The 24,961-nt window shown below is 34.8% G+C and overlaps 1 protein-coding gene across 9 annotated transcripts in view; it reads left to right on the top strand.

Annotated features, from left to right (window-relative positions):
• The window catches only part of GPATCH2 (G-patch domain containing 2), a 194,270-nt gene that overhangs the window by 20,292 nt on the left and 149,017 nt on the right, over window positions 1–24,961 (top strand). For 8 of the 9 annotated variants that reach the window (XM_063613930.1, XM_055233680.2, XM_055233678.2 and 5 more), the window contains exons 4-5: window positions 414–596; window positions 1,085–1,164. In XM_063613930.1, the coding sequence (XP_063470000.1) occupies window positions 414–596; window positions 1,085–1,164 (263 nt within the window). Of the gene's footprint in view, window positions 1–413; window positions 597–1,084; window positions 1,165–1,292; window positions 3,306–24,961 lie in introns of those variants that run through there. The other variant, XM_055233683.2, reaches the window with a different exon arrangement.

The following is a 24,961-nucleotide window of genomic DNA, read 5'->3' as shown; positions in this document are numbered from 1 at the left end:
TTGTTTTTCACATTTTAAAATTGGTTCTAAAACATAATATCTTGTGTTTTTGTTGCTGGCAGTTCTTACAGTCTTAAGATAACATTTCTTAAGTGAAGCTGTGGTATAAAATAAAAAGTTTTCCTTATAGATTATATATGCAGTTGTCAAAAAAAACATAGGATTCCCCAATTAAATTTAAATTGTAGGTAAATAACACATAATTTTTTAGTACAGGTATGTCCCATGCAATACTTAGACATATTTCTACCAAAAATTTAGTGCAAGTATATAATACTTATATTAAAAGTTAGTCATTGATCTTAAATTCAAATTTAACTGCCATCTTGTATTTTTATTACCTGACAAGACTGTGTAACTGGATGATAAAACTGAATCTTTGGTGGGGGGGGGGGTTTCTTGTATTTGCACAGGTGATGATGAACAGAGTGACTGGTTCTACGAAAAGGAATCAGGTGGAGCATGTGGTATCACTGGAGTCGTGCCCTGGTGGGAAAAGGAAGATCCTACTGAGCTAGACAAAAATTTACCAGATCCTGTCTTTGAAAGTATCTTAACTGGTTCTTTTCCCCTTATGTCACACCCAAGCAGAAGAGGTCAGTAGCATTGGCTCCCTGGTAGATATAATGGGTTTAAGGTCAGTCTAGGAATATTCATTCAAGGAGGATAAGATAAAGTGGAAATCAGAGAATGTAAACACAAGATGCTATAAAGAAACATATTGGCCACTAATATAGCTACTACGTTTATCATGCTTTCAAATTATTCGAAAAATTGACTTGCTTTCTTGCTAGGCTCATTGAGAAAATGTTGAAATGATAAGAATATTAATTCGGAAAAAGGAAAATGGTTATTTATTACTCTAGTGATTGAACACTGGTTAGTTAAGTGCAGACTGCCTTAGTACTTTGCTAGGCATTGCTTCAGTTTTTTTAAGTGTGAGTTTTGCATTTTCCCAAATAATATTCGTGGCATTCACTGCCACCACCAACTTACTTTTCATTCTCTATTGATAGGATCCTCTTCTTCTTCTATGCTTCAGTGATCATAGAAAACTTCTAAATTGAGTACTTTGATTTTCCAGGTTTCCAAGCTAGACTCAGTCGCCTTCAAGGAATGTCTTCAAAGAATATTAAAAAATCTGGAGGGACTCCAACTTCAATGGTAGGCATACTTTTTTTGTGTAATTGTCATGTTTGGAAATGTTTCCATTTCTATGGAATAAAAAGCCACATCCTCATCCTTTATTCATATTCTAATGTTAAACTTAAAAATAATCCATTTTTTTGTAGGCTACAAACTGGACCAGTGAGATTCCCCTATAAACCAAATCTTCTAATGCTAATAAATTAGTTACGTTTTGAACATCTGGGGAATGACATTCGAGGGAACCTGGCTCCTGTCCTCTTCCCTGGAGGAATATCATTGAAGTGAGAGCCCCTTTGATGAAAAGATGGGGCTCTTTTTGCTGGAGGACTGGTATTCTTCCTTTTAGTCAGAAGTGAACCTGACTGGGGAGGCTTTCTAGGGATTTAGGATGGCCCAGGGTGGATAGAAACTACTGTAAATATTATATATTTTTCTCTTTTATGGTTTTTTTTTACATTAAATCCATTTATGTATACTTGCTTTGCCAAAATGCTAACAAAGCTAGAAAATTTTAAACTTCCAGATCGACAAGTATTCCTTAATGTTTATATTGTGACTGATTAAGAATTAATTTTTACATATCTGACTGTTGTAAATAAAAATCATGATGCATTGACATTTATGGTTCATTTTTAGAGAAGTCTTATATAACCAGCATTATTTAAAATATTTGCATTTTACTCAGGGTATTTTAACAAGGGCTAAGATGAGTAGTAGGTAAGGTTGATAATCTTTGCTGGAGTTTGTATTTTGTTCAGCTTCCTTTCTGCTTGGGTAATCTCTGTATTGCAAACTCATTGTATTTTATAGTATAGCTTTCATTGTACTGCAAAAATCATCCTCGTTTTAAATTAGCCACAGTGATAACTAGTCTGCACTAGTATAATCATTTACCTTTTAAATTATCTGCTTTGTCTGATACCTGAAACACATCAAAATTATTATTTTGGTTTAGAGCTTAATGAAACATGTGAAAGCTGGTATTTTTAACAAATACTGTGTGATTCTGAATCATATTGTCATGTTTAAAAGTGAGAGCTGCTTGTACATCTTTAGAATGGCAGACCATATGTGTCACTGTGAGTGTCAGAAATACTTGCATGAGCTCATTTTCACCAACTGGGGGGAAAATGTAATGTTTCTATTGATGGTATAATTTAGACACTATAATAAGTTCAGCCATTTGAGTTCTTCAAAATGGTTATATTAAAATGATATTTTTATTAAGCTTCAATAATGAAAAACAATGTGATTTAATATGTGTATTTTTATATTATTGTATGGATTAATTGTTAATTCAGCATTTAATGGCTAACTTAAATATGATTGGAAAAGAAACTTCAAGTTGCCATTGCTTTTACCTAAAGTTTTTAAAATCTGAAAGATTTCAGCAAATGCATTAAGCAGGAATGTGTGACATCTCCTTTTAGATTGCTTGTCTAATTTGGAGAGATTAAAAATGGTAAAGTGCAACTTTGAGTCTCTTTACCTTTGCATATTTAAAGTGATATTTAAAGGTACAATAGTGTGGTGTTGGTAATTGTAAGTAAGCTTTTCTGTGCTATGTCTTTGGAGTGAAAATTCATGTTTTTTTCTGGATTACATAAATGCTTTTGTTTTATTTTGTATAATGACTGTCTTTTAGATCTGAATAAGTCACTTTAGAACCTTGGCCTATGAACTTTGCCTTATCGATCATGAATCTAGATGAATGCTATCTAGTTCTTGGTTCAGTTTTACCTATTTTTATTTTTGGTTCACTGCTTGCTTGAGCATAGCTGGGATTTGTAGCCCATTTTCTAGGCTTATTGCAATCTCACTGTGGTATTTTATAGAAGCTATTACAACTGATAGGCTAGCTTCATGGTATTGATGATACATGGCTTAACCATACTAAAGGCTGCCTTCCCTCTCTAAATTGTAAAAAGGTGATTAAGTTTCACTTGATGGAGACATACTATATATGTGTGTTTATCATGGAACTAGTGCATTAGGCCATAAGCTGTTTTTCTGGTCTATGTTTTTTGTATTTAAAATTTTACTGAAGACAGTGGACTCCTTCGGGTTTTCCTTCTTTCAAGCCTGAATTGTCCTTGTTTGGATTTTTAAGCACTGTAATTTTTTTTTTCAATAAAATCTCTGACTTGGGCAAGAAAGGTAAGAGTTCCAATTTGTGCTGATATTTCTCTGATTTCCTTTGCTAAGTTTCCGTTGTTGTTGTTGTTGCTTATGCTGTTTATATTATGTATAACTATAATAACTAGTTTTAAAAATCATAATCTCACAAAACAGTCATCTTTACACAGTACCCATGACATCTGGCAATAAGAAGTGAAATTTAATTGCCTTAAACTTTCACACTGGAAAGCCAGATTGTTTTTAAGAGAGATTAATTTTCTGAGCAAAGTAGAACACATGGAGCTGCAACCCATTAAACAGAAGGCCAACAAAAGGTTTCTTAAGCAGATGAATGATGACTGCATATATAATGTTGTAGTATCTTTGAAGGAAATGACAGAGGAAGAATCTTTTACTGAGCTATCAATGTAAACATTTTTGGGGGGAAAGTTTTCAGTTGTATTATAGTTGATTCTGACTATTTGCCATAATTGTGTTCTATACATTTGCTGAAAACATTGAATTAGGGAATACTGAATCATGGCTCCTAAGGGAAAGACAGGGTTAGGTTCCTGCAAGCCTCTGGTCACATTTTCAGCAACTGATCAATAGATAACCTTGTTTTGTTTATGTTTGTCTTTAGAGACATTAATATATATTGTTGACTTACTAACATCGAACTCATGGCCAATAGCACTATAACTTATGTCTGAACAAAGCTTATCAAGTCTTTTCTCTATAAGGCACATCCCACCCTTCTTACACTTAGGAGCACTAGACGGCATTTCTCAGCACTATACAAGGGGCTATTTTAAACAGAATAATCACCCACAAAAAGCACAACAATGCAAAAAATATCTGATACTAATTTAGACTACAAAAAGGACATATGTTTACAGTATGATAGTTTAAACAAGTAGGAAGAAAGTCACCTTACTGACCTCTGGTAGGAATGCACATGTATGTCGGGCAACTCAACATTTTTCACTGCTCTGTACATGTTACTGAATGACTACAAAAGTAAGAAATTGTGAGTATTGATTTTGGGGTTAATAAATTTTAGCAGGCAGGCCGACTTAAAAATATGGAATCCACAATGGGAACGAGATTGACTGTATTTAGTTTTATAGAGAGCAAAGTGATATTGTAGAAAATTTATAGATTTTGAAGTCAGACCTTTGTGAATCCACACTCTGATTCTTCTTTTCAGTTGTAGTTACATTTTGAACCTCCTTCCCTCCTTTTGCTAAATACAAACAATACTTACTTTTGCATAAGTGTCATCAGGATTTTAAATGAGATTGTGTATACATAATGGGCCCAGCACCATCTCTGGTGCATAATATATATTAAATAAATGATAGTTACTATTATTAGATATATTAAACACAATAGCTAGGACTTAGAGAACATTTGTATCATGAGTCAAAGTGCAGAATTGTGGACCTTAAACTTTTCTGGTATTTCTTTTTTTTTGAGATGGGTCTTGCTCTGTTGCCCAGGCTGGAGTGCAGTGGCACAGTCAAGGCTCACTGCAGCCACGACCTCCCAGGCTCAAGCAATGCTCCCACCTCAGCCTCCTGAGTAGAGGGTCTACAGGCATGCGCCAACATGTCTGGCTAATTTTTATATTTTTAGTAGAGATGGGGTTTCGCCATGTTGTCCAGGCTGGTATCAAACTTCTGGGCTCAAGCCTCCCAAAGTGTTGGGATTACAGACGTGAAGCACCGCAACTGGCTTGTTCATATTTTATATAAAATTTGCCTTTACATCTAATATTTAAAGCACTTTATATGGCATTCTTTTATGTTTCTTTTATACCTCATTTATATTTGAACTGGCCTCTTTCTTTAATATGGTCTGTGAATCATAGTTTCAAATAAATTTTAGGTTGACAGCCACTCCACTAAATCTCAAAACTTAATTGCAAACTGAGAAACTGCTCTAAACTCTTCTCCTGACCACAGAGCACATAGGCCTTCTCCCTCCATCATTTAAGCTATTCCAAAGGAGGGAGAAGGTCTAATAGCTATTCCCGAACCTATACTGTGCAGGAGATTTGGGTCCTGATCTACTTGACCTATCTGATTTTTTAAGTTAATTATGCTCATGTGCATGCAAACAGAGTCCTGAGATTTTTGTGTTGAGAGGAATTACTGTTGCCATCCTAGTAAAGTACCAGTTTGTTAAAACCCAGCTAACTAGCATCTCTTATTCCCCACTTTTAGGAGAATGAAGCAAATGGTAATTAATTTCAAGGGATGTGCGGAGGCTATTATCCAGGAGATTCAGCCCGAATCTCTTATATTTCTATAGTTGGTGCATTAAGCTCAATTCAGAATAATATTTCTCAGAATAATGATGCCAGAATCAGTTTTGGGATGTAGTACTTATAAAGTGAATCCAAGTAACCTTACATAAGCATGTGTTCCAGATAGCCAAGATATATCCTATTCGTATGCATCCTAAAAAATTAGTGTTTTTCGTAGGTCAGAGCTTTTTACAATTCTTTTTTGATTTGAATTAATGGTCTTTCAACAGGTGTTACATTGGTCTACTGAAAATCAGCATTCAGATTGTGTAGTCTTTTGAAAGATCAGGAAATAAATGACTCAGCTTAAAACACAGTTGTTGAAGGCCAACATAAATATTACATAGAAATTTTACATAAGAGTGAAAGGAATTTGTTTAAAAGTTTTATAATTGCGTCAGTCCACTTTTCTGTACGGTTGGAATAAGAATACATTGGTGCTGGTATTGGTGGTTATTCTGCCAAAGAAAATGAATCTGATTTAATTGACTCTTTATACATGTTTATCAAGTTCAAAAATCTGAAAAAAATGTGAACATTAGCTCTTAATCCAATTTATCATGCTGTACAAATAAGCATACTGTTTACATTCACTATATAAAATCCCTGAACACAATAATTTGTATCTGTTTAGAATCTTGAGTCAGTTCATTCTATAGGAGAAAAAGAATATTGTATTTTCTTCTGTGAAGACATAGAAAACCAGGATTACATGAGTGGCATTTTGTTAATGACAATCATACTGTAATGATTTACTCTGTATGTCTTGCTCAACTTTTGTTAGGAAACTAGAGTAGGAATATTTAGTCTACTTTATAGCCTTTTACAACAGAAGGGCCATTTAATTTTTTTTTTTTTTTTTTTTTTTGAGACAGAGCCTTGCTCTGTTGCCAAAGCTGGAGTGCAGTGGCAGATCTCAGCTCATTGCAACCTTTGTCTCCCAGGGTCAAGCGATTCTCCTGCCTCAGCCTCCCCAGTAGCTGGGACCACAGGTGCCTGCCACCATGCCAGCTAATTTTTGTATTTTTAGCAGAGCTGAGATTTCGCCATGTTGGCCAGGCTGGTCTCGAACTCCTAACCTCAGGTGATCCACTGGCCTCAGCCTCCCAAAGTGCTGGGATTACAGGCGTGAGCCATCACACTAAGCCAGAAGGGCCATTTAAAATGCAGTTGATTTACATAAGGGAACTTGATAGTCTAACAGAAAGGAAAACTTTTGTGATAGAAGGCAAATCTAAAATGATTTTAAAAAATACACACAGCCTATGTCCTCAACTGTAATTTGACCATGACTGATTATCTAACATTTTTTGAGTGGAATTCACTAGTGAAATGCTTTATTTTAACCCCTGTGAACTGATATATGTTTGTATCCGTAAGACATTTTGGGATACTTTGGAGAATACAGGAAGAAAGTGTTTTTAAACTGTTATATTTTAAATATGTATCATGCATAGTCTAATCTATTACTATATTTTAATTTTGTTTTTATCTTATTTCAAATCAGTTTAAGATCCAGATTTCACATTAGACACTGATACTTTTTTTTTTTTTTTTTTGAGATGGAGTCTCACTCTCACCCAGGTTGGAGTGCAGTGGCGCGATCTCAGCTTACTGCAACCTCTGCCTCCTGGGTTCAAGTGATTCTCCTGCCTCAGCCTCCCTAGTAGCTGAGACTATATTTGTGTGCCACCATGCCCTGCTAATTTTTGTATTTTTAATAGAGACGGAGTTTCGCCATGTTGGCCAGGCTGGTCTCAAACTCCTGACCTCAGATGATCCTTCCACCTCGGCCTCCCGAAGTATTAGGATTACAGTCATGAGCCACTGTGCCCAGCCAGAAACTGACACTTTTTGGAAGGCCAAGGCGGATGGATCACCTAAGGTCAGGAGCTCAAGACCAGCCTGGCCAATATGATGAAACCCCATCTCTACTAAAAATACAAAAATTAGTAGGGCATGGTGATATGTGCCTATAATCCCAGCTACTAGGGAGGCAGAGGCAGGAGAATCACTTAAACTCAGGAGGTGGAGGTTGCAGTGAGCCAAGATCATGCCACTGGACTCCAGTCTGGGCAACAGAGTGAAACTCCATCTCAAAAAATATATAAATAAATAAATAAATAAATAAATAAATTCTCTATTTTGATGTCATTTACCGCTGTAGATTCGATATCATAAGAATTTAATATCTATAGTTATTTGAAAATATGACTTGAACAATTTTTCATTCAGTTCTATTAAATGATATCTGTCTTGATATTCTTATTGTATTATGCTTTATTAAAAGAGCAGATATTTACAAATTTAAATAGTGCCAATACAGTAGTATATTTGTTCATTTAATTAACAGTATTTTAACGTTTATTATATTCTCCATATTTAGTCTTGAAAACCCTTTAGGAAAAATTATATAAACAGGTGTTCAATCTTGGTATTTTAATGTTACCAAAATTGACAACATATATTTTTCCATATATTTAGAATATTGCTTCTTGCTTCTCTGATAACTTAGTCTTTGAATTGGCTTGACTTCATAGACTTCATTGTCATTTGGGTTTGTGATGCTTCAGAAATCTGGAACCTTGCAAAGTGAATGTTAGTATTTTAGTAATTAGACGCAATGATGCTTACTATGTGCCAGACACTTTTCTACAGCTATTTATATGTATATTTTCATTAATATTATTAACATATCTATAATATACATTAATGTTTACAACTTAAACCGTTTATTACATGTTCTTCTTTTGACAAGCCAAAATTAATACGATTCGGAAGTCATATTTCTGTCATGTTGCTAATATTAATAAATATAAATAAATTCTCTTCATAAAGTAGTCTTCATTTCTTGGTTACAAAATGCCTGGTTACAAAGTGTGAGTCATTTTTGAAATACTCACAAGCATTCTTTGTATCTTGAATGGCAGGCACAATCAAGATGTGTGCCATAATAAAAACGATAATGAAATGTTTTACTGCTTCTATCAGATTAATCACTGGAACCCAATCCTCCATTTTCACCCTTACTTCCCTTTGTATGTTTTTCAGGTAGTCTATAGTACCTTTTTGCTGATCTAATTCTAGCACCTTCTGGTCTGCTTGCTTGCTCTGTTTCAGCTTGTTCTCCCTGCCTGACCTCCATGGTCCCTCATTATCTCTCTAACCTGTTTTACAACGTGCCTCATAGCTGTCACATTGGATTTTAGTTCAGCTGTGATGATATCCTCTGTATTTCTTATATTCCTTTCCCCTCTTTTCTCATGTAACTTAGCAAAACTCTGGGAAAGCCTCTTAAAGAAGTTGATCTTTTTAGCTGAGACTTCGAGAATGAGTTAGGGCTTACCAACTGATTGGGGAGGGAAATTGGCAGACAGGAAGGCATGGTCAAGGATTAAGTTTGAAACAACATGGGGTATTCAGGAAACCGTGAATCCAGTATTACTGAGATATAAGATGCTTGTGTGGAGTGGTATGTAGCAGGGAGGGTTTGGCTGAAAATGTGGGCAGGGGTTAGGTCCTTATGGAAGTTGTGGTCCATAGGAATGCACGTGAACCCATGTAATCTCCAGGGGGTTAAAAATTGTCAGATTTGTTTTTTAAAAGATGACATGGGCAGCAGTATAGAGAGTACATTCGGTAATTACAAGTTAAGACTGTATCAGGAGGCTAAGATTCATGCCTATTCTACAGTAGATAGGATCCATGGACTAGACTGAACCCTTAAACTTTTACTGGACCTGATATTCTGATCAACTCTTGCATGACATCCACTCGTTTAACAAATATTTTTGATACTAGGTAATACCAGTATCAGATACTGCTGGGTCTCAGGTGTTCGTAATGAACAAGTTAGATTGATCTCTTGAAGCTTACATTTTAATGAATAAAAATAAACCTGGTGGAGATTGGGAGGAGAATAAGGAAATAAAAATAGACATGGCGAAAATTAAGCAGGGTAAGTGTTAGAGAATTATAGGATATGAAGTTGATTGGAGAGAGTATGATTTGCAGGCTGGAATTTTCAGCCTTGGACAGTCTAGTGCCTTTCTTCTAATTGTCCTTATAACAACTGGGGAAAGGAGCAAGGGTGTACATTATATTCATACCTGTCCATTCAAGAAGTTGGTGGGATGGGTTTTAGCCATCTCTCCTGATTCCTGATCAGATTGCCCAAAGCTTTTAAATGTCAGTATGGATAGGCCTGTGAATAGCAAAAAAGGCACTTTTGTTTACCAGGTACAGCTTTACTACTAATGCTTCCGAATTTTTTTTTTTGCCTTTATGTTTATGTTTTTAATTGAGACAGTAAAAATTATACTATTTATGGGATAATGTGATATTTTGAAACACGTAAGCAATATGTAATAATCAGATTAATTATGATGTCCATCACCTCAAATATTTATCATTTCTTTGTTAACTTTTGAATGATTTTTTTAAAGAAAGTTTACAGTTGCTAAATATTTATATAGCATTTTGGAAGTTCCCTTTAGATTTCATCATAATGTATGTCCTGAAATTTAATATGTAAGAACTTCCCTACAGAGGTTACCAGTTTACTCTTCTGCTTTCATGGCTACTTAAATATTATGCAGTACAACTAGTCTTTTTATTACCTTTTTAAAAATGCATGAAATACCATGCTTTCTGCTTTTTATCTTTCTCACTTTAGTATTTGCATACAAATTCTTAAGTCATCCTTTATTAGTAAATAAATGGCTTATTTTACTTTTTTGTTTTCGAAATATATATGATCTACGGACTTTTTAATGAATCTCTTTAAAAACATTGGATTTGCAAATGTGAGGTTTTCTAAAAATACTTCTTAGACTATGATTATCATTTTAAAACTTCTCTTTTGTATCCTAACAAACCTTTGAAATATGTTTTAAAATGCTCTTTCTTTCAAAATTAAGGCTGCTGATTTGTAACCATTTGGCTTCACAGATGAAGACACACCACCTTTTTTTCGTTGTCTTTTAAAATGGTGATGACATTGCCATAGTCCCCATCATTATTATTTTTAAAAAATCAAAATCAGGGAAACAGAAATGCTGCAAACATTTTACTTTCTAGGAAGCTCCTACTCTGTTTTTCTGCCTTTTATGTTGCTGATACAATTATTCTGATGGTCTATAAAATTCGGTTTTCTACCTTCCCTTCAGATATGTTAGATATCTAATATCAGAAAAGTTCAAAATCAATGATGGGTAGAACACTTCCAAATAATATTTAACAAGCACTTTCTATACGGAAGTCACCTGCAAGTCCTCCAACTGAAGGTCAATTTGAAGAACTGAAAATTCATAATGCAATCATCTAGATAGGAGTTTTCTTTACTATAGCTACAGAATGCCAACCAGTTATTTGTTGACTCTCATCCAGGAAAGGGGATTCTGATGAACCAGAGATGCCAACAGGTACTTATGTATGTTTTAAGCCAATAAAACTTGTTTAATTTTTGTTGTTCAGTCCCAATTATCTGCAACACTGACCAGTACTTAATGGGGGAAATTTGATTATTTTTTTTTCTATACCAAAGGAGTAATGACTTGTGCCATTAATCTTCCTCTTAGAACTTCACATTTAAATCTCATATTTTGTCATAGACAGTTTACTATTGAAGTATTCCAGGTCCATACAATTCTGAACTTGCAGGAGTGTTTATCTTTAACTGACATGTAACTATGTAGTAACATTTAATGGTATCTACTTGGTTTTTTTGAGGTGTTTTAGATTTGAATCGATTTTGAAGTATTCAATCCAGAAACTGTTCTTTAAAAACTAAATGTTTATTACTTAGATTTCATCTCATTTTATCTCATTTACATATATCCTTAATAAATTCTTCTAATTTTTCAATTCACAAAAGTACTTTATAAAAACTTCACAAAAGTATTTTATATCATTTGTCAGATGAATAAATAAGTATATGTTACATTTGACTCAGAAACTTGATGTCTTGCCTAATTGTGTTTTCAACTATAAAGTTTTTGGTTCAGCTATATGCACGTGTCATGAAGACTTAGGATGTCTTCATTGTTCAAGGGGCTGGGGATACAAAATTTGTCCTGAAGTACCTTACAGTTTGGTTACTGAAAATTAATTGAGAAAAGGGGAGCAAAAAAAGAGACCTAACATTTGTTAAGGGAAGCATTGATCCTAAGTGGGTTTTGGTCCTTCAACGTAACATTTGGTTTTATGTATTATCTTTATCTGCCTCCACTCTTGCCACATCTAGACAAGTCTGAGCCTTATTTCTTTATCTGTCATAGCAGCCCCTTCTTTTCAATTTCATCTGTCCCTACCCTAGTGTAGCATCTCATAGCCTTACATTTTTATAGCCTCCTCCCTAGTCTGTCTTTTGATTTTCCTGCCTCTAATCCATATCACACGTAACTCCAAGTAAACATTCCTAAAGTGTGGTTATGCTCATGTCACTCCTGTGCCAAGAAATAGTTTCCATTACCGTCTTAATAAAATTCAGATTTGTTCTTTTCTATTTTCACTCTTCACCTATGACCTATAATACTTCACTCCTTTCCAGATGGTGTTATGTTCTCAGTGCCCCACTCTTTCTCCAGCCTTCACATATTCAACCATGTCCGTGTATTTTACACCTCTGTTCACAACAGTGTATCCCTCACTTCTTCCTGCTAGATTCATGTCCTTCAGGTATCAGTTCAATTCTATACCTTTTTTTCAAAACCTTCCCCAGCTCTTCACACTTTTGAGGTCACTCTGTTATCTGAAATGGTATTATATCTTCTGTCTCTGCCACTCATTAATTAATTCACGGATAACCTAGTATTTTATACTGTTAACCATCTGCTTACTTTAACTATGTCTACCCAATGATGGGAGTCCTATTAGCACATACAATAGCTCCAATGATGGGAGCTATTAGCACATTGTATGTGTTTAATATTTTTTTAGGCTGGGCTCCGTGGCTCACGCCTGTAATCCCAGCACTTTGGGAGGCCGAGGCGGGCGGATCATGAGGTCAGGAGTTTGAGACCAGCCTGGCCAACATGGTGAAACCCCATCTCTACTAAAAATACAAAAAATTAGCTGGGTGTGGTGGCAGGCACCTGTAATCCCAGCTACTTGGGAGGCTGAGGCAGGAGAATTGCTTGAACCCAGGAGGCAGAGGTTGCAGTGGGCCAAGACTGCGTCACTGCACTCCATCCAGCCCGGGCAACAGAGCGAGACTCTGTCTCAAAAAAAAAAAAAATTTTTTTTTTAATGTTGATGGTTATTTACTGGGTATGACCTTATGGTTTTTTGTTTTGTTTTGTTTTTGTGACAGAATCTGGCTCTGTGGCCCCGGCTTGAGTGCAATAGGGCAATCTTGGCTTGCTGCAACTTCCAGTTCCCAGGTTCAAGTGATTCTTGTGCCTCAGCCTCCGGAGTAGCTGGGATTACAGGCATGCACCACCACACTTAGCTAATTTTTTTGTATTTTTAGTAGAGTCAGGGTTTCGATATATTGGCCAGGCTGGTCTTAAACTCTTGATTTCAAGTAATCCTCCCACCTCAGCCTACCAAAGTGCTTGGATTACATATGTGAGCCACCGCACCCACCGACCCTATGTTTTATAGGCAGTTTTCCGCCACTAGTTACATTGCCAGTGTAACTTTAAGTAACAACATTCTTTCTGATAAATATTAGTTTCCAAGGTTTTCATTGTTTTAATTTCGCCCTTTTATGTGCTTCATGAAATGATAGCATATACAGTCCCAGTTGACAGCACATTAAAAAGATGATTGGATGCCTAGTGTGCAGATGCAGGGCTTGCTAGACCTTTTGGTTGGGGGATCCGTAAGTGTTGCTATCCATAGGGATTTTCCTTTGATGAGTTGCAGAGAGAACGATATGCCTTTGTTATTTGGGGTGGGTGCACTGGCCAACATTCTTGTTATAAACAAGGACAGGAAGCATTCATTGTGCAGACTTTGGCTGAATTTCCCTGATTTTAGTAAAAGGGTATCATGAGCTTTGTAGGAATGGCCCCTTTCTAGTTTGACATTTTCATATAATCAGTTTTGAGCTTCTGGTGGGATATAGGGTAGAAGTTGTAACATATGACTGGATGGGCTGAGAAATGGGATCTAGGGATCAACTTTTTAAAAAATAGACTATCCATGAATTGCCTATTTAAGAGGAATCTAGAGCCTCCAATTTGTGAACTTTTCTGGAGTCTGGTGTTTCAGTCAGCTTGTTTTTATTGCCACCCTCTCCCCACCCTGTTGCACATAGAAGAAGCGGGGCAGTCAGCCTCACATCTGCTTGATTTTCGTCTTCTGTGATTTTGCCTTTTTTTTTTTTTTTTTTTATGAGACAAGAGTCTCACTCTGTTGCCCAGGCTAGAGTGCAGTAGTTCCCTCATAGCTAACTGCAGCCTCTAACTCCTGGGCTGAAGTGATCCTCCTGCCTCAGCCTCCTGAGTAGCTAGTACTATAGACACTGACCACGATGCCCAGCTAATCTTTAATTTTTTTTTTTTTTGGTAGGGACAGAGGTCTTGCTATGTTGTCCATGCCATTCTCGAACTCCTGGCCTTAAGTGATCCTCCTGCCTTAGCCTCCCAAAGTGCTGGGAATACAGGTGTGAGCCACCACACCTGGCCTGTTGACATATTTTGTCTATTGGTATCTTCATTCCTATTCTCTTTGTCCTTGTGGAGTTGTACCTTTTTATTGATTTTAATTGGGTTCTGGGAGGAAGCTGAAATAAATATATGATCAATGTGTTATGTTTCCTGAGAAGTCCTAGCTAGTGTTCTTTTCTTTTAATTATCATTATTTTGAAATAATAGATACACAGGTTTTAAAATTCAGATAGACAGAAAGTATCCAGTAGAAAGTCCTTCCCTATGCCCAGTCCCTTCCATACTCATCTGTACAAATAGAGCTTCTGTGACTTTAACCTTGCTTTTTACACTTTTAAAAAATGACAGAGAGATTCTAAATCATACCTATATTTTCATTCGTTTTGCAGTATAATATTTCATTATAGAATATTATTAAATTATTTTTCATATCAGCTTTTGTGTTAAACTAATATAAAAGGGCAGAAATATTTGATTACTATTCATTATAATAGCTAACATTTATTGAGTTCTTATTAATTGCCAGGTTTTATTCTAATCTTTTTATGTATATCGAATCATTTAATGTTCACAGAAAGCCTAATTAGGTCAATATTATCTCCTCTCCATCTTATAGACCAGGAAACTGAGGGACAAATGGCTTAAATGACTTGGTCAAGGTCACAGGATTTTAACGCTACCCCGTGGCCAATTTCCCAAGGACTTAACCATCAAGCTATACAGCATTCCTTGTAAGAGTAAAATATATATTTCCAATTAATTTTTTTAAAAATTGGATAGACCTAATTGCCTACTAAAATAATATATCTCAGCCAGATATTTTGGTCAATTTAATGAATATACTGGGCAAGTCATTATTCTGAGTTGGCTTTATGAAGTTAAATCTTTTGAATTGTAAATGTGTTTTATTTTTCAATGTAATCATTTTTCATAATGTAAAGATACTCTTCATCCTTCTTTCTATCAATTCTTTCTTCTACCACTTCACCCCACCTAATGTTTTCTCTCCTATTCTTTGGTATCTTTTGATTTATGTTAAAAGGTCCTTACTGTGACATGTAGGTTTTTTCTTTCTCAAGTTTATTAAAAAGTAAATTATTCTGTTACCTGTCAGTTTTCTTTTATATATATATATTTTTTAAAGGTTAGTGACAACAGTAAATATTTGAATAAGACTTAATGTTTTATAAGGAGCACCTTTATAGGATCCATTTTATGGGTTCACAAACAGATTTTCAAAGAGTTACCTATATTAAGAAGGATCAGCCGGGTGTGGTGGCTCATGCTTGTAATCCCAGCACTTTGGGAGGCCGAGGTGGGTGGAACACTTGAAGTCAGGAGTTCGAGACCAGCCTGGCCAACATGGCAAAACCCTTTCTCTACTAAAAATACAAAAATTAGCCAAGCGTGGTGGTACATGCCTGTAATCCCAGCTACTTGGGAGGCTGAGGCAGGAGAATTTCTTGAACCCAGGAGGCGGAGGTTGCAGTGAGCTGAGATTGCACCACTGCGCTCCAGCCTGGGCAACAAAAGCGAGACTCTGTCAAAAAAAAAAAAAAAAAAGTTATCACGGTTAGATCTCTGAACTCCAGTTCTGTTGCAAATTAAAATTCTCAGAAAAATATGCTTTTTTCCATATTTTCAGCTAGAGCTATAGTGATGTTGCTTTTTTGAATGTTACTTTTGAAAACACTGAGACTTGAAATTTACATTACTTGTGAATTTTTCAATGTTGCCTGTCTCAAAATTTGATTGAGTTCCGCTTTTGGTTTTTACTATTGAATCCTTAGTTTACTCTTTAAAATTATAAATGATATTGAAATAAATAATTCAAGCCATATATTTGGCATTAGCCCCTTTCATATATACTAATATCAGACCTGTTCCTTCTTCAATAATCCTTCTTCCTCATATAGCTTCTCAAAACTGTGCTTGCTCAACTTTTGGAATTGACTGTTTTTAGGAAATACCAATTAATCTAACTCATTCCTTCATTGAACGTAATCTCAGAGTCACCCTCTTTCCTTAACATCTTACTGTAATCATGTTTGTTACTGAGATGCCTTTACTTTCCTTTGGCATGCTCCTTAAAGGTGCTAGCTCTCTAGCTGACTAGATGCGTTTTTTTTCATCCTATTTCTTCCACTATATAACTCCCAGCTCCATAGTGTAGCACTGTGAAGGACAAGGAGGGCAAAGCAGGCACGTTATATTTGGGAAAGGTACCTTTACACACATGTGCACACACACACACTTTCTTTTTAGATTATCTTATTTCTAATAAGTAATCCTTGATTTCGTTTAGTCACTAGGAGGACATAAACTTATTTTTCCAACAATTATAATCATGAATTTTTTTAAAAGTGAATTAAGATATGAATATGTATGAAGAAATTAGATGTTCTAACCATGAATATATAGCATCACTGTGTCTTGAGTGAATTACAGACTTTACTCATTTCTGGGCCATTTGTTTTATATATAGATTAAATATAGATAATTACTCATTTGACAGGTTACTTTATTACTTTGATATATCTCAAAGTACCACATGAAGTTACAGTGTGATTATTATAATAATTTGGAATCGTTAATAGCCAAAATTAGCATTTCATATAAATTAAAATTTAAAAGTTAGAATTTGATTTTGTTTAAAGTCAGTTTTACTTCTGTTTTGATTTAATAATAAAATATACTTTTTTAAACAGCAGTTGTTAATTATTTTTAAGCTTACATGTTAAATATAAAAATGTTTTGTAACTGTTTTAAATTATAGTTAGAAATATTAGCTCCTGTAGATGAATCAATTCATTTTTGCCTTGTGCCTCACATGTATGAAAAAATTGTGAGTTAAATGTGTTTCTTGGGAACAAATATGCATCACATATGATATATTAAGTTTAAAATTTAGTTTAAATTTATGGAGCACTTAGCCACGTACCTAGAGCATCTAGATGTTAAATAATTGTACTGTATTATTCTAATACTTGTATCTTGTTTAGATAGATACTAAATGGTTAAACTGCTTAGAAATTATTTGCATATGCCTTAAGATTCATTACCTGAAGAAACAAAATTAAAAGATTCTAATTAAGTATCCTGTTTTAATCTTTAATTTTTATTTTGTTTTGTTTTGCAAGAAGGATTCATGCTTCTGGTTGAAAGTGAATTTTACCTGCTTTTTTAGGTTAATGCAATTCTTTAGAAAAGCAGATCTATTCTAGCTATGTAATGCATTTTATTTAATTTTATGGTTTTTATGATACCATATATTATAGATTGCCGAAAATATAGAAAAATTTTAGAGAACATTTTTGGATTTGATGGATTACCACTCTTGAAAGGGAAACAAAACACTAAATATTTCTAATCCCGCATTATTTACCGCATGGGTGGTTAAATGCTACTTTAAGCCTCATAAAATTAAAAGGGAGAAATCTGCCAACTGTAGCAGGAATTGGATTTAGGAAGAGTGGTACAGAGCCAAAATATTACTACAGAATTAAATGTCAAAAATCTTCTTTAATAGTAGATATATAGTTCACAGTGCTTGGTTATGATTAATACATTTAATCTAAATCACTGAAAGTTGCACTCTCCTTTTCCATAAAATACAATAGGACACAAATCAGTTTTACTGTAGATGGATAACAATTGGAAAATAATGCATCTTCCCGCCCAATAAATTGTCAGTTATACCTTTTAACTAAAATCAATTCATCTTTCCAAAATTTATTGCAATTTCTAATAATAAATCTCCTCAAATGTTTATTCATTTGGTTTTTGATACATTTGTGCCACTTCTGCTATGGTCTAATGTTTTCTCTTTTGATTCATTGTAAATTAGAAAATCTATTTTGAGTCAATTTTCTAGTTAAGAAGTTAAAATCTATAACCTAGCACCTTTTTCACCCTCCTTTGTACATTTTAATACCCTTGAACTTGAACTTAAATGCAGTCCTGTAAATTCTTTTCAGAAGGAGATTAAAAGACTTTTCAATGAAACTTCTTGAGTAAGGGCCAGATTCATAAAACAAGCACTTAAGAGGTTGTTAGATGATTGTTGCCATAGATCCATTTTTGAATCAAAAGTCGGGGGTGGGCTGAAATACATAGGGTTGTACTATCATTTCATGTAAGTGGTACAAAGAAGAGAAATAACCATTTGAATTAGGTTTCAGATATTGATCAGAATGGGAGTCTGCTCTTATTTTCTGTTGATAGCAGTAACCCAAAAGTGGCATTAAAAGGAAGCTATATTCTATCACTATGTCTTACAGAAATATCTTCTTATTAATCTCCAGGTATACATTTTTAATCTCTAAATATACATGTTCAGGTTGTTTTTATAATGTACCCTGATTGAAATCAGTTTGGTTTTCCATGAACACTACATGTACAAAATGTAGTGCTTAGTTTTAAAAATTCGATAAATGATTCATGAACATTTCCCATTCTTTATACTCTTTAATGTTACTTAAATTAGATTTTTTCAATATCATATGGTGAACACTGACTCTTGTTATTTTAATTTTGTACTTTCACTAATTCCACAGTGAAGTCATATTGGTATCCATTTTTGTATACCTTCACCTCCTCTGTGCTATTATATAAACTTTAAAAATGAAAGTGAGAAGCCATCTACTTTCCCACCAATTTAATAAAAATGTGTTTGAAATCAACGTGTTTTGAGGCTTGGTGTTAAGCCTATTCTTTTTGAGTTATACCAATTAAAATTCTAAAGTAGAAAGTGACATTAACTAATTTGACTCAAACTGGTAACTTACTGGCAAATTTATGTAGTTGCTATAACACAAGATGCCATATGATTAAGTTAGCAGTTAAAAAATATAACTTGTGTAGCCAGAATAGACGGAGTAGAATTAATTATTTTGGCTACCTACATGGCGGAGAAAAGGTACATTTTCTAAGGCAAAGATCAGAAATGAATTACAAGTCTTTCTTGTTCATCAAAAAATAGTTCTTTTTTCAAGTTGTGAACTTGTTCTTTTTTTGATATATGAAGTTTTTAATATAAAATCTATTACTCATTTGGACTTGCCAAATTAATTTCTACATTAACAAATTATAGGTTTTAATAAATGTAGCTAGCTGTAAAAACTTTAAAAATAATCTGACTTATGTGTACTTCTTGATTGTTTTTCCCATTACATTAAATATAAAAGTAAATCAGATCATGTTTCTTTAAATAAAAAATGATAAACTAAAATGCTTATGCCTTTCTTTTAAAATACTGATAATAGTTTTTGGTGATTTCTTCTAGTTATTTTATAGAGTTGGTTAATACAGAGTTCATGTATTGCTAAGGTTTAGGGTTTTCTCTATTACTGTCAATAATGTAGACTTTAACAACTATAATGTCACAGTTGTCACCTTTGCATGGTTAGAACTCAATTTTTTTAAGGACAACAGTTTTATCATACTCACCTTTCAAAAGAGGAAGTTATGATTTGGACAGAAGAAGTAACTCCATCTGTCTCGCTAATCTTTCCAGTTGAATGTGACTTCATCCTAGAGACAGAAATTTTGTCAGTGCTTTTAACTAGGCTTTTAGGAATTACCAGAGAAATTTTACTATTTTCAAGCAAAACAAATGTTTTTAATTAGGTCCATTAGTCTTACACACACACACACGTACACACAATTTAAATTAGAAGTCAAAAGTTCATATATATATGTCCATCATATATATATGCATATGTATATGTGCATCATATATATGCATATATATGTGCATCATATATATATGCATATATATGTGCTGCATATATATATGTTCAACATATATATATGTTCCATTTCAATCTCTTGGCTGTTGACATAGCCTACTTATTCTCCCTGTTTAATCGTTAACTTTTCTACTTTCTTTTGTACCACTATGAAGTCTCCTCAAATTCTAATATGATCTTGGTGAGCCTTTTGACTTCTAATTTAAATTGTTTACTGCCTTTCCTTGGTTTACAAAATAAAATATGAATTATTTTTCTTGCAATTCTAGGCCTTTGCCACTAGCACTTCTACTTATCTTTCCATTTTCATATCTGAATTCTCTCTAGTTGTTGCAGAATAACCTCTCCCAGATCCATGATTTACTGGCTGTGTGACCTTGGAGAAATCACCCCTTTGAGCTTCATGTTTCTCATCCCTATGATAGGAATAATAAAAGATAAGATGAAATAGTGTAGGTGATAGGACTTTGTAACTGTAAAGGAACTGTTATCACTCATTTATCTCAGGGTCCGAAGCTCAAATGCCTTATAGAGGCCACGCAGATAATATACATGTGTGAAGTAGCATGGTGTTAGGGGATGTATCAGCACACCAGAAAGTGCATTCCCTGGTCGAATATATTTAAATTCAAAACTTCTTTAGATGCTATGATGGCTGTAAAAGGGAGAAAAACTATTGATTGGTCAAATACTGCTCCCTTGTGTATATCATCTTCCCTATCTTAGCCTAAGCTGAAAAGATGTATCATTTTGTTCTGACAAAGCATTGTATGTTGCAGGTACTTAATGCAACCTTAAGGTGGTAGAGGTAGGTGGGTAAGTGGATGACCTAAATGAGTAAGTGAAGTTTAATGTATAATGTGGGAAATGAGATGGTTGCATTTTAAGCTGTTTTCCTGATCAGGAAGCAGGAGGTTTAAAAAAGACATTGTACAGGGCCGGGCACGGTGGCTCACGCCTGTAATCCCAGTGTTTTGGGAGGCTGAGGCGGGTGGATCACTTGAGGTCAGGAGTTCAAGACTGGCCTGGCCAACATAGTGAAACCCCCGTCTCTACTAAAAATACAAAAATTAGCCAGGTGTGGTAGGGCATGCCTGTAATCCCAGCTACTAGGGAGGATGAGGCAGGAGAATTGCTTGAACCCAGGCGGCGGAGGTTTCAGTGAGCTGAGATCGTGCCACTACACTCCAGCCTGAGTAGCAGAGTGAAACTGTCTCAAAAACAAACAAACAAACAAAAAAGGCATTGTAGAGACCATAGTTTCTCTTTGGTCTTCTAGTGAAAACTGTCTGGGTTTTCACTAGAAAATATACTATGCACAGTTTTGCCTTAACTCCTTTTCAAATAGAGTTGGTTATAGAAGCACTGTTATAGTTAATTGAGAATCCAGGCATTTTCCCTGTCTCTTTGCATTGGTAGACTCCGGCAGACTGAATAGAGCAATAAGTTTGAGTCTAGTGCCTGTTTCATTCAATTGCTTTTCCTTCTGATCCTTGACAACTGGCTGAAGAAAACCCTAGTGCTTGAGATTTAATGATTCTTTTCCCTGGGATCTGGAAAATGTGTGCTCTTCATTTTCTCATCTTTAGAGATTTAAATATATCTTCATCCAATGTGTTAGGAGCCATTTTTAAAACCTAGATTTAGGTACGGTTAACTCTTGGATCTTTAAAAGAATGTAATATAGATTTGGTTAAATAGTAAGATACAAGCCAAAGACCCAAAGACTGCAGTGTGTCTATACTCTTTGTATTTTTATCATCTTTACAAGTGAAACGACCATCTCTGCAGTCTGGGAATTACTTTTCTAGGAGATAGAACTTGAGAGCAGTCTTGGAAAAGTAGTAGTCGTTATCCAGGTGAAGAATAGCAGGGTAGCCACTCTAGGCAGAGGGGAGGGCACGAGCAGGGACTTAGGTCATGAAGCAGCATGGTGTACTTTTAGAGGGGAACATAAGGAAGAGGTGATGGCATGAAGCAGAAAAGGGAGGGATGGACGGGCCATGGTCTGCCTGGAGATTGGACAGTTCCATTATAACAGTCAGGTCCTCTGGGAGATTTTAAGTGACTTGACATGACAAATGGGCCCACATTCTTTCACATATAAGAGAAACCACCTCTAATACCACCAAACAGGAGTGAATTGTTTCTTAGATTTTGAAATGATTGGCCCCACCTGGAAGGCTCACTTTTCACCTCTTTCTGCTGTCATGCCCTGTTCATAATTGTTCAGTTTGCTTCCTTCGATGAAAGTGTCCTAAAAAATGTCCTTTTAAAGTTTGCAGCCTAGTTCATGTAAGCAGATGACTGCAGAACTGTTACTAGTTACATGCTTAATAAATTGTGTTTAAAATGTTTTATATGTTCATAGTGGAATAGTGGGATATTTCTTTAACTTGTTCTCTCCATGAAATTGTTATCTCCCTCGGAGAAAGGAGGTATAGTTTCTTACTGATGTCAGCTGACAATAGTTTATAACGGTTACCTTTTAGAATCCATTATTTTAGGAGGCTATATTCCATTTCACTTGTTAAATACATTGGTTTGCATGAATGATGATACTGAGTAAGGAATGAAGAACCATAGAGAAAGTATTACTGAGTTAAAGATTTGTGCACTATTTATTTTATTTTTTACTCTATTTCATTTTGAAGGACATTTAATTATATGATTGGAATTTTTCTGAGAATGTCTTATACTGGATGATGTCTTATGGTTCAATTAAGTTTTAATAGGTAAAGTGCTTTATTTAAATAATAAAAAAGAAACTTGGACCTTTCTAATGATGAGATCATCCTGATAGTCGTAATAATAATGCTTAAAAACACAGCTGTGTACTTGAAAAAATTGTTCCCATGGAAATAGCTTCCCAGTAGGTAGATCCTTACTGGTTATTGTATTTGTATTCTTAGGCACCATCATTGGATACAGTGCTGGCCAGGTATCAGAATTAGGTAATTGCTACCAGTTGTTTTTAACAGTTGAGTCTTTCCTGTGCTTCTGAGAAAAGCTTTTAAGTTCTCTGCAAGAATTTTAACTCATTTCTTCATTGATCTGTCCTTTCAGTCCCCTGGAAGAATATGAAGGATGGATTATCCAAGGGAGGGAGGGAATTGAAGATAGAGTCTTCACCAACAAGTTAGCACCTCTGATTTCTATATATCCATATATAATATATATTCTATATATAATAATATCATTATCTCCTAGTCACCAGTCTAGAAAGCTTAAAGTCTTATTCTTGCTGTAAAGGAAACAGTGTTGGGCTATAGATCCAAAGATAAGTTCAATGCATTCTTTATTTTTGAGGTATTCAACTGAAATACTCAATTCTTAGCTTCATCATTTACTAGTTTTATGCTTTTGGAAAAATTAAGTTTTGAGTCTTTCATAATACCTATCTAATAGGCTGGCTGTGAAGATTTAAATAAGTTATGTATTTTAGTCATCCTACTGAAAATATTTTAGTTCTTTTTTTGTTCCTTACTCCACCCTAGTCAGTTGACAAATCCAGAAAAATCTTTCTATATTGTTGCTGAAATTTGCATTTCTCCTTTCCATTTGTACTACCTCTATTGTCCAGTTTCTTATTAGTTCTCAAACTCTAACAGTGGCCTTCTGATTAGTACCCCCACAATTTCACACTACTGTTCATACAGTATTATTCTTACTGTAATCTTTCTAAAACCTGGTTCTGTTCATTGCCCTGGTTTGGACTTGTTCAAAAATTTTCATTGGTTCTCCTTTGCCTGCTGGTTTCAAGGCCCTGCGTAATTTGACCAGTCTCTTTCTTTCTATCTTAGGTTTCCATACTTTGAGATTTAATTTTTAAAAATTTAATCTCAGATTTTAAGTAGTCATTTTGTAGGATATGGAAAAGGAAAAGGAGTGTTCAGTGGTACAGTTTGTCTGGGAAACACCAAATTAAAGCAATTTAAATAAGTTTCTGTAATTTAGGACTTTAGTGCTTTTTAAGTAGAACTTTTGTGGAGAAATATGATTTGTAATATTTTCCAAAGGAACTTCTCCCTCCACCCCGCTTTTTTTTTTAGAATCAGTTTTTAGAACTATCATTTGGAAATGCTGTTGGGAACCTATTTGTAGTCAGGAAACTTAGTTTTCCATCTCTTTACTGCTTTTAACTAGCTATCTGAGATAAATTCATCCTAGGGTAAGAAAATCATCCAAACTTGCAGAACTTCCTCACCCCACCATACACCGTCAGTAGTTCCAAGGCTCTTAGTTATACTTCCAGATTACATCACCTCTTCTCCCAGAGGTAACTACTATCAGGAATTTTATGCTAATCATATCCTCACCTTTATTTATAGCTTTGTGTTTGTTTTATAGTACGGTGTATGCGGCCATGTGCTGCATAACAATGTTTCAGTCAAGAATGAACTGCTTCTACAATGGTGATCCCATAAGATTATAATGGAGTTGAAAAATTCCTGTCACCTCGTGGCATTGTAACTTCACAGTGCAGTACATTAGTCACATGTTTGTGGTGATTCTGGTGTAAAGAAATGACTGTGCTCCCAAAGTATACACAATACAAGTATGTACCGTACATAATAGTTGATAATGATAATAAACAACTATATTAGTAGGTTTATATGTTTACTATAGTGTACTTTTAATCATCATTTTAGAGTATCCTCCTTCAAAAATGTAACTGTAAAACAGGCTCAGACAGGTCCTTCAAAAGGTATTCCAGAAGAAAGCATTGTTATCACAGGATGACAGCTCCATGTGTGTTACTGCCCCTGAAGACCTTCCAGTGAGACAAGATGTGGGGGTGAAGACAGTGATATTGATGATTCTCACCTTGTGTAGGACTGGGCTAATGTGTGTGTTTGTGTCTTTGTTTTTAACAAAAAGTTTTAAAAGTAAAAAAAAAAAAGGTGTAAAATAGAAGAAAGCTTACAGAACAAGAATATAAAGGAAGAAAATACTTTTGTACAGCTGTGCAATGTATGTTTTAAGCTAAATGTTATTACAAGAATCAAAACGTGAAG

The sequence above is a fragment of the Symphalangus syndactylus genome, chromosome 19, assembly GCF_028878055.3.
Source record: "Symphalangus syndactylus isolate Jambi chromosome 19, NHGRI_mSymSyn1-v2.1_pri, whole genome shotgun sequence".
Lineage (NCBI taxonomy): Eukaryota > Metazoa > Chordata > Mammalia > Primates > Hylobatidae > Symphalangus > Symphalangus syndactylus.
The sequence above is the reverse complement of the archived record's forward strand: the minus strand, read 5'-3'. Positions and strand labels throughout refer to the sequence as shown.